This window comes from Morone saxatilis, unplaced genomic scaffold (assembly GCF_004916995.1).
Source record: "Morone saxatilis isolate NCDOM2014 unplaced genomic scaffold, NCSU_SB_2.0 Contig10, whole genome shotgun sequence".
Lineage (NCBI taxonomy): Eukaryota > Metazoa > Chordata > Actinopteri > Moronidae > Morone > Morone saxatilis.
This window is the reverse complement of record NW_023339652.1, coordinates 8000365-8010635: the sequence shown is the minus strand read 5'-3', so window position 1 is coordinate 8010635 and position 10271 is coordinate 8000365. Positions and strand designations below refer to the sequence as shown.

Sequence of the window (10271 nt, the reverse complement as noted above, 5' to 3'; positions counted from 1 at the left end):
ATAGATAGATAGATACTTTATAAAAGGAAATTCAAGAAATTGGTCAATACTAAAGCCAAATATAAACTAAAATGTAAAATTCTTATTGTTTTAGTGGATGTGCACACATGGTGTATATTCCTAAATAAAGCACAGTGGGAAAGAAAAACACAGGTCCTTATTTTTAAATCACAATAAATCCTTTACTGATAAGTTATTTAATTGTTTCACTTATTGGAAAACTGCCTATTTGAGCAACTGAATCCAAACTGTGTTTTAATCATTCTTACCCACCCTAAATAAAGGACTCAACGACGTGTTTATTTGTGATTATAAAGGTACAAATTGTAGTACACTGTACTGGACAATGTCGCCCCCTGTCGGTGCGTGACGCGTACTGGTCGTGACGCGGTTACGTTGACGTGGACGTAAGAACCGGAAGAGACTTTTTCATTTTGGCTACGTGGAAGTAGCTCCTGTTACGACCGAGGCTGAGAGCGTCTTGTGCCCCCCGTCCCGTCCGCTTCACTCCGGCATAATGATTAAAAAGTTCGACAAGAAGGACGAGGAGTCTGGTAGGATTGGAGATTTGTTAACGTTACTTTATTTTCTGGAGTAAAGATGTTGCAATAATAACGCTTGGCTCGCGTGTTACAGTTAGCCGACTAGCTCATTTAGCCTGACTGCTGTTTGACTTAATCTGTCTGTTAACGGTGGCCTGCAGGCTAATTTATGTTTATGTAGCAGGTATATGAAGTCAATTATAAACCGATATGAATTTGCATTTACAATTTGAACCGCTGTTGTTTGCTGGCACTATGATTTCAACACCGGTCCTAAGTTTAGCGTTAGCACTGAGGCTAGGCGGTGTCTGTTGGATGTTGTGATAGTTTCTCTGAATATGAGCTTAAAATATATAAATATTATAAATATAGTGTAGGTTAAATGTATATTGAAACTTGCAGCAGTGGTGCTTTAATGTATTGGATATCTGTCTGCAAGTGTACTTGGTATTTTAGTTCTTTTTTCGTTTTACATAGGCAACTTCACTGTGAAATATATTTTATCTAACTGTTTTTTTATACAAAAATGTTTCTTTTCTCTCTCTTTTTTTATATTTGCATCTATATATTTATTTTGTACACACTGCCTCACCCTTTATTCCTGCTATGCTATGTGCCATTGCAAGGAAATTTCATTTTGATGCAAATCCAAATGACAAATTAAGTCTAAAAGTCTAATTTGTATTGCCTAGCATAAGGTCAAGCGTCAACTCTGCGTCCTTTGCGTGTATTAACTTTATACGAAGCTCAGGTGAGTAATACGACGAGGTTTAATGGCACAGACGTCTGACTCTACTGTTTTTTTTACCATTTAGGAAGTGGGTCGAACCCTTTCCAGCATCTGGAGAAGAGTGCCGTCTTGCAGGAGGTAAAGTCTTGAACCATGTTTTCTACTAATGTGAAACAAACAGTACGAGCCAAAGAAACCGTGTCCTAACCACTGCAATGAAATAAGGTTTCCCTTCTGGTTCACAGGCACGTATCTTCAACGAGACCCCGATCAACCCAAGAAGATGCCTCCACATTCTCACCAAGATTATTTACCTTCTCAACCAGGTAAACACATCGTTTGACAAAGTGTTAGTTTTCTTTTTATTGGTAGTTTGTGTCTGTTTGTTCATCTTAACACTCGCTCTAATGTCTTTGTTGATTCAGGGAGAGCATTTTGGGACCACAGAGGCCACGGAGGCATTCTTTGCGATGACCAGGCTCTTTCAATCCAATGATGTAAGATGTTGTCCGTTAAAGTGTTACATACCTAATTTAAAAAAAAAAAAGCATTATTATAGTTATATCATCCGTCTGTAATGTGTGTTTATAATATTCAAATATAGCAAGTTTAAACTCTTTCTTTGTCTCTCAGCAAACCCTGAGGAGGATGTGTTACCTGACCATCAAAGAGATGGCCAACATCTCTGAGGATGTCATCATTGTCACTAGCAGGTTTGTACAATAATTAATTAGTTAGTTAGTTATATGGCTTTGAATATCACCTGTATGGAAATGCTGATATCTGAATGTTGTTTACATCTGTTATTTCAATGGAACTGTTCATTCAGTTAACACTGGGATACATAAAGTGAAAGATTTGGATGTACAACATTAGATTTTTCTCAAATTTTCCCAAGATTTTTATGAAATATGGTAAATAAACAAGGTCTGTTTGACTATTTAAGTCAGGGGAACAACTCTTTGTAAAAAAAAAAAAAAAAAAATTAAAAAAATCCTTTTTCTTTGAGGTCACAGTGTCTTTTAATTATTCCTTGTGTGGTATTTTACAGCCTGACCAAAGACATGACAGGGAAGGAAGATGTATACAGAGGACCTGCTATCAGAGCCCTCTGCAGGATTACAGATGTGAGTGCTGCTTCATTTTGTTTTCTTCCCATCTTACGTCATCTCACACAAAAAGAAAGCCGTCCTGTAGATACTATTTAAGTCTTAGAATTACTAAACGGAAACATAATGTGTTGAATTTCCCCTGTCCTTTCCACAGACCACCATGCTGCAGGCCATCGAGAGATACATGAAGCAGGCTATTGTTGACAAGGTGCCCAGCGTGTCCAGTTCAGCCCTGGTCTCCTCACTGGTAAATTGGCACAGTTTCATATTTGACTTATAAATTCAGAAATAACCTTTAAAGTTTCTTGGTATTTTGTGCCTCTGTATAATGAGTTATAATTGTGTAATTGTATACAATAAAATTGCCTTTGGGTGATGAAGTGCTTTCTGTTTGTGTGTGTCTGTTATGTTCAGCACATGGTGAAGATGAGCTATGATGTGGTAAAGCGTTGGGTGAATGAAGCCCAGGAGGCGGCTTCCAGCGACAACATCATGGTCCAGGTGGGTAGATGCTGTTGAACCATATGGTGTTTGTGTAGACGGGTGTCTCCACTGGAATTCTATGTAGGCACATGACAAGTACTCATAAAATGAACATGTCAGATAGTTAAGCTTAAACTGATCTTAAATCTGTTGTTTGTGTGTGTCCCCTCTTCCAGTACCATGCCCTGGGCCTGTTGTATCACCTCAGGAAGAACGACCGTCTTGCTGTCACCAAGATGCTCAACAAGTTCACAAAGTCTGGTCTCAAGTCTCCCTTTGCCTACTGCATGCTCATCAGGATCGCCAGCAAACTGCTGGATGAGACAGAGGGAGGGTGAGTAGACCCGCAGTAGTCTCCGGTAGAGACTCACAAAGACATCTAGGCACATAGATAGTACATAAAGTCCCCACTGATACATTATCTGTTGTCATCTATGGTTGTTTACAGTGTTGGATTCTGTCTTTATGTTCTCAGTCACGACAGCCCCTTGTTCGACTTCATCGAGAGCTGCCTGAGGAACAAGAATGAGATGGTGGTGTACGAGGCTGCCTCCGCCATTGTCCATATGCCCAACTGTACTGCCAGGGAGCTGGCCCCTGCTGTGTCTGGTCAGTAGTTTACTCACACCTCATTCATTTAACTTTTTATTTCTATCTGTGCTGTTGACTGAAAGAACACATCTATAAAATGAGTTCTTCTCGGTCCTTATCGTATTGCTGTTTTACCAGTCTCACCGTGAATGTATTTGTCTTCCTGCAGTTCTGCAGCTCTTCTGCAGCTCTCCCAAAGCAGCCTTGAGATACGCTGCAGTCAGGACCCTCAACAAGGTACAGCTTCACTCACTATCCTTCATATGGCTTGTTTTATTCTGTGTAAGCATAGAGCAATTTGATTTCTTACAAGCTTACAATTTGTTGAGCCATATGTATTAAGTCAGCTGGATATATACTTAAATGATTTTAAAAGTGACACTTCCTTTGTGTCCACCAGGTGGCCATGAAGCATCCATCGGCTGTGACTGCATGCAACTTGGACCTGGAGAACCTGATCACCGACTCAAACCGCAGCATTGCCACACTGGCAATCACCACGCTGCTCAAGACCGGCAGTGAGAGCAGCGTGGACCGACTCATGAAGCAGATCTCCTCATTTGTCTCAGAGATCTCGGACGAGTTCAAGGTCAGGCACTTTTGTTTTAGTTTAGTTTAATTTCATTCATACACATTGGGTGTTATGTACAGGGAGATCCTACTTTAGCTGTCACATTTAAAAGTTGCTGAAATATCCTTACATTAGAGCCCTGTAACTGAGTCTATCCAATAGATTTCTTTCCACGGATAAGCTATTTGTCTTGCTTTAAATCAGAAAAAAACATCAAATACTCTAAGAAATGAAGGCGAGGCAGAACTTTAAGTTGGAAATGCATAAAGTGTGTTGTCTTATTTTCTGGATGTTGTATTGGCATTCTAACACAATACTTGTTCAAAGTGTGAGAATGATTCACAATGAGGTTTTGTTTTTGCCCAGGATTTCATCTTCTGTGGCCAAAAAAGATTAATTTCTAATATGAGATTCACAGCCCCCCCCCCTTTTAAATCCTGTTATTTTTGTCCTATTTTCTGTTGTCCTAAATCTGTCCCTGATGCTTGTTTACTCCAGGTGGTGGTGGTGCAGGCTATCAGTGCTCTGTGCCAGAAGTATCCCAGGAAGCACAGCGTCATGATGAACTTCTTATCCAACATGCTCAGGGATGATGTAAGTTGATTATTAACGGACCGCTGACGATCATTCACTCTTTGGTCTTTGCCTCCTTATCGCTGATATCCTTACCTATGCAGAAAACTCACTAGTAACATACATGTTGTTATCGCAGTTGGGCAGCTTGCATGCTTTTAGTATTCAGATCACTTAAATCTGTTTTTTATGACACATGTTGGAAGGTAAAAAGGTGTTATAACAACACAATAACTGTGTGTAGGTGATGCATGTTTGTGTAATTCTTTTTACTCACTTAAGACATACAGTTTGTGTTGCACAAGACTCAGAGAGCATCTCTCCCCTCCCTGCAGGGTGGTTTTGAGTACAAGCGGGCCATCGTGGACTGCATCATCAGCATCATTGAGGAGAACCCAGAGAGCAAAGAGACGGGTTTGGCCCACCTGTGCGAGTTCATCGAGGACTGCGAGCACACGGTGCTGGCCACAAAGATCCTGCACCTACTGGGCAAAGAGGGCCCGCGCACTCCCCAGCCCTCCAAGTACATCCGCTTCATCTTCAACCGAGTGGTGCTGGAGAGCGAGGCTGTTCGTGCAGGTGAGACAGAGAAAGGATATTGAGTTATAAGTTACTGTACTTATTTTATCACAACCTTTGACGCAGCCACAGGCTGACTCTTTAACATCCAAGCCAAGTATTTATGCCGACACTACTTAATTCATTTATTTCTTCTTCCACCCTCAGCTGCAGTCAGCGCTTTGGCTAAATTCGGAGCTCAGAATGACGATCTGCTTCCGAGCGTCCTGGTTCTCATGCAGAGGTACTCATTAACTTCCATTAGTTTTTTCTTGTGTGGCTGTGTTTCCCCACATTTCATCTTTCCGTGGAAAATGCAGACAACACTGGTCACTTTATTGCTAATGGTTGTGAGACCTCTTATATGTATTCTACACGATACATTTTTGTTTGAATGAGTAAGTGATGTAATGTGACTTTAACAATTGTCCGTGTCCGTAGGTGCATGATGGACAGTGACGATGAAGTCCGCGACAGAGCTACTTTCTACATGAACGTGCTGCAGCAGAAGCAGAAGGCTCTGAATGCTGCCTACATCTTCAACGGTAAAGACGCGTACAGGATTTTGAGCGAATTACTGGTGGCTGCTGGTCAAACTGTATAAACCATAAATGCTGAGAGCGCCTTGCTTGGGCTCCTGCCAGACAGCTCGTAGGGCAAACACTCTCTGCAGTTCTCTAAAGTGACAAGCGATAACGCCTCCTCTCCTGTGTGTTATTCTCAGGTCTGTCAGTTTCCATCCCCGGCCTGGAGAAGTCTCTGCACCAGTACACTTTGGAGCCCTTGGAGAAACCGTTCGACATGAAGTCTGTCCCTCTGGCCACCACTCCTATCACAGAACAGAAAACAGGTACAACCACATAGCTATTTACTTAACTAACTGTTGTAGTCAGGAATCAGGTGGTTCAGTGTCTGTTAATGTTGTTTTTTTTCTTCCCAGAAATCGCCCCTATTTCCACCAGCAAACTGCCAGAAAAGTTGGCCCCATCACGCCAGGACATTTATCAGGGTAAGATAGTAAAAAGCTGTCCATCATTACATTCAAGATGAGTGCGGTGCAAATAGACACTGGCCTTTAATTAAAGATATCAGCCAGGAGTATGAAGGTAAACATTAATCTCATCTTTGCCCTTTGTCTTTGTTGACAGAACAACTGGCGGCCATCCCAGAGTTCCAGGGTCTTGGCCCGCTCTTCAAGTCTTCGGAGCAGGTGCAGCTGACGGAGGCTGAGACAGAATACGTGGTGCGCTGCGTCAAACACACCTTCGCCAGGCACATGGTGTTCCAGTTCGACTGCACAAACACTCTGAATGATCAGCTCCTGCAGAAGGTACCAGCTTTATTTAATCTTTATTTGGATCACTGATACTAAAACGGGGAACAAATTCGATATGGATGTATCTCGTGGGTTGTGTCAGGTCATGGTGCAGATGGAGCCATCGGAGTCCTATGAGGTGATACACTACGTCCCGGCCCCCAACCTCCCCTACAGCCAGCCTGGTTCCTGCTACACTCTGGTCCGCCTGCCTGATGACGATCCCACCGCTGGTAGGAACACTGGGATGTTATTGGGCTTGTGGGAGCAGTGGCAGTAAAAGAGTTCATAACATTTAGATCACAAACATGTTCATCAAAGTCATTCAGCAGCCCAAACCTGAGTTAACAGTGACCTTGTCCAGGGTCCTAGAATACTAACTTTAGAACAGCAAACTGTGAGCGAGAGTTCAACAGCATCGACTGTATATAATAGGATGTAAGAAAACTGTGCTTAGGTGTGTCCCATCTGTCCACAGTGTCTTGTACGTTCAGTTGTACCATGAAGTACCTGGTCCGAGACTGCGACCCCAACACAGGAGAGCCAGACGATGACGGTTACGATGATGAATATGTGGTACGTAATCACAGCACTTCCACAAACTTAACAAAAGGAGGAGAATGGGTTTTGTTTTCATCAGATTAAATTATCTTTTGTTTCTTTCTTTGACTCCAACTCTTCTCTTTTCATCCTTCGATTTTTTCCTGTCCTCCTTTAGCTGGAGGATCTGGAGGTGACGGTTGCCGACCACATCCAGAAGGTTTTGAAACCGAACTTTGGAGCGGCATGGGAAGAAGTGGGAGATGAATTTGAGAAAGAAGAGACTTTTGCTCTGGCGTCTGTACGGACTCTAGACGGTACGCAGAAGTCTGAAATTTAGGCTGAAATATAGAATTCAAACACCAAAATGAAAGTACAGAGGTAGCATTCACTTATAGTAGACCCAATCACGAAGTTTCATTACTTTCTGTATATGTTTGTAAAAAGAAAGCTTCCTGAACTGATTTACACAATATGTTAAGCAGTGTTTAGTTTATGCAATAACTAACAACTATCTGTGTTATGTGACTAATCTGTGTTTTTCTTGTACAGAGGCGGTGGGTAACATCATCAGCTTCCTGGGAATGCAGCCATGTGAACGCTCAGACAAAGTTCCCGAAAACAAGAACTCGCATGTCCTCTTCCTCGCTGGTGGGTGTCAGGATGGTGCTGGTCACTGTTTGGTCTTTAAACATTTTTTTTTTATGCAAATAAAATGTAATAACTTGTAATTTAGTTTTTTATGCAAGATAAAGTTGTCTTTCATGTAACTCTTTAATAAGATGTTTTTGGACACCAAATGCCATAACTACAAATAGCAGGTTGAATTTAGATTTTAGTGTATTCTAAATTTGGTAGAATAGTTAAATTATCAATACTGCAAGAAGACCTCTAGACTTATTAGTCCTAAATAAGAACATATTCTCTCATTTAAATACATTTTCTATCAAACATAATAATGTTAATCACGCTCTACCCAGATTGTATATAATATCTTGTTACTGGACATTCCTGGTGAATGAAGCGAATGAATGTGATCTGATTGGCTCTCCCTCCCTCTCCTCTCAGGTGTGTTTCGTGGAGGTCATGACGTGCTGGTCCGTGCGCGCCTGGCGCTGGCCGACGGCGTCACCATGCAGGTGACGGTTCGCAGCAGCGAAGAGACGGTCGTCGACGTCATCCTGGCGTCCGTGGGCTAAATTCTCACGGTGCAACTTCGTGCCAACGCAACCACAAGAACATTCGTTTGTCTGAGACGTCATTTAGTTCTTCTCCACAGCTCTAAAACTTAATGTATAATTATATTGTGATTATTATGCTGATAAACAGCCAACCTGAAAAACAACATAAATGTTTTATTACTTCTAGTATATGAACTAGTGTTTCTTCACTGTTTCTTTATACTGTCTGATGGTCCTCATGTTTTCTTTGCAGTAAGAATATTCTTCTGTCAAATCTTCAATAAATTCTGACTGTCAATGTACATCACCATTCATTCAGGGTTTTTTTTTTTTTAATTTTTTTATTACAAAACTAGTTTTATTTGAAGAAAAGTTGACATTTAGCTTTTTTCATTAACATCAAGAAAAATGTAGAAAATCATATCAAAATTCAGAGTGCAGCTGATCGCAGGAGCCAACCAACAGAAAGTGGAAGGAATCAAAACAGTCCCACAGACAAGATCAATAATCACACAACCCACAACATCATTTAAGTATCATGCTTCCTCTGGGGGTTCATAAATTAACACGGTCACTGTCAGATTAGTCAGTTAGTTGCATTAAGTATAATTCATCATGTTTCTTGCTCACATTTAATATCTTCCAATGCCAGGTAATTGAGATTTTATGGGTCGACGCTGGTAAATTAGCCCATCGTTTGAGATAAAATCTCAAACTGATGCAGCATTTCTCCTTACAATAATCAGGAAAGGTCATTTATCACTTTGAAGTGTTGCTAAAGTACTGAATAGCTTGTACATTATGCAGTTTCTGTGCATTCGTTCTTGAACACGGGCGTTTGCATGAGTTATCCCTTCAGAAAGAGTGAATAAAATTAAAATATGCATTGAGGAAGCCGGTGGGATCTTCCAGCTGAGGGTAGTGACTGATGTGTTCGTCCAAGATGGTGACTGTCGACCTCTGGACCAGCTGCCTGTGAGAGACACAAAATTGAGATAAGATAATTACAAAGATAACAATTAGGGAGCTATTTTGCTGATATTTCTGATGGTCTAGTGGTTTAATGCACTGAACATGAGCCACAGAGTCCTGGGTTCAAGTCCAACTGTGGACCTTAACATGTCTATCATTCATTTTCTGTTATTTTAACTAAAATGCAGAGAAATCCAGGTAACAATTATGTCTCAAGACTTGGAGTGGATACAAATATAAATCATCTTCACTATTTTTTTAGTAAAGATGAAAAGGAATTGGAACTTTCAACAATATTAGGAAACAAACTTAAAACAAGCTTTCTGACTACATTCTATATAACAAAGATACGTTTGTTTAATCACTGTGTGTCTTCCATGGTGTAATGGAAGTGTGATGGGTCCTGTAATCAAAAGTTTCTTGGTTCAAATCCAGCTTAAAGCTGTGTGTTTGTTAATGTGCCTTCTCAAATGCTCACTGCTGTATTCAAGAGAGCACACTGGTGCTTCAACAAGTATGAAAGATGGTGGCGAAGCAACAACACATGCACCTTACAAGCATGAAGTTACCAGTTCAAGACTGAGCTGAGACTCAAGAACAAATGAGATTCCCAACTGTATGTGAAAGTGAAGAAAGATGGTGGAAAAACTCGCAAGGCAAGTGAACCGTGAACCGTGAACCCAATAAAACACAATACAACAATGAGATTCCATAATGCAGATGGTGGTAAACCACAAAATCTGAGATAGCAAGTGAAATCAATGACAGCAAATCCTCCACAAAGGAAATGTTAAAGAAGCGAACGAGAATACAGACAAAAAGCTGAAGAGAAATTTACCTTTTTTAATGCAAAAATGCTTTTTTTTCAAAAATTGAGCCAAATTAAAAATTCAGCGCAGCAGGACCTGAACCCTTGACCTTCTAGGTACCAACCCTTAGGCTTCCTTACTCTACCTCTACTCCTTCACACATAAGGTACATGTGAGCTCTGTTTAACAGATAGAAAATAGAATGGGAAACCAGAGGGAAAAAAAAAATTAAACATAATGAAAATTAAACTAAATGTATATATATGTATATTTATTTTTTACTTATTTACACAA

General features: G+C 40.7%; 2 protein-coding genes across 2 annotated transcripts in view; one reads left to right on the top strand and one right to left on the bottom strand.

Moving 5' to 3' along the window:
* The first annotated feature begins 420 nt into the window (after window positions 1–420).
* On the top strand, window positions 421–8498 carry copg2 (COPI coat complex subunit gamma 2). The gene is made up of 24 exons (XM_035676913.1): window positions 421–554; window positions 1358–1410; window positions 1518–1598; window positions 1698–1769; window positions 1906–1985; window positions 2324–2399; window positions 2539–2631; window positions 2799–2885; window positions 3044–3201; window positions 3343–3476; window positions 3628–3695; window positions 3859–4047; window positions 4528–4623; window positions 4938–5181; window positions 5329–5404; window positions 5602–5705; window positions 5885–6010; window positions 6101–6169; window positions 6309–6490; window positions 6579–6708; window positions 6954–7051; window positions 7194–7332; window positions 7568–7666; window positions 8084–8498. The coding sequence occupies exons 1-24, from the start codon at window positions 518–520 to the stop codon at window positions 8212–8214; spliced, it is 2622 nt and encodes an 873-aa protein (XP_035532806.1). The 5' UTR covers window positions 421–517; the 3' UTR covers window positions 8215–8498.
* A 19-nt stretch (window positions 8499–8517) lies between these two features.
* Window positions 8518–10271, bottom strand: part of mest — a gene marked incomplete in the record, with an annotated part of 4933 nt that continues 3179 nt past the window's right edge. Inside the window, 1 exon segment of the mRNA XM_035676901.1 lies at window positions 8518–9169. Coding sequence (XP_035532794.1) covers window positions 9052–9169 — 118 coding nt within the window.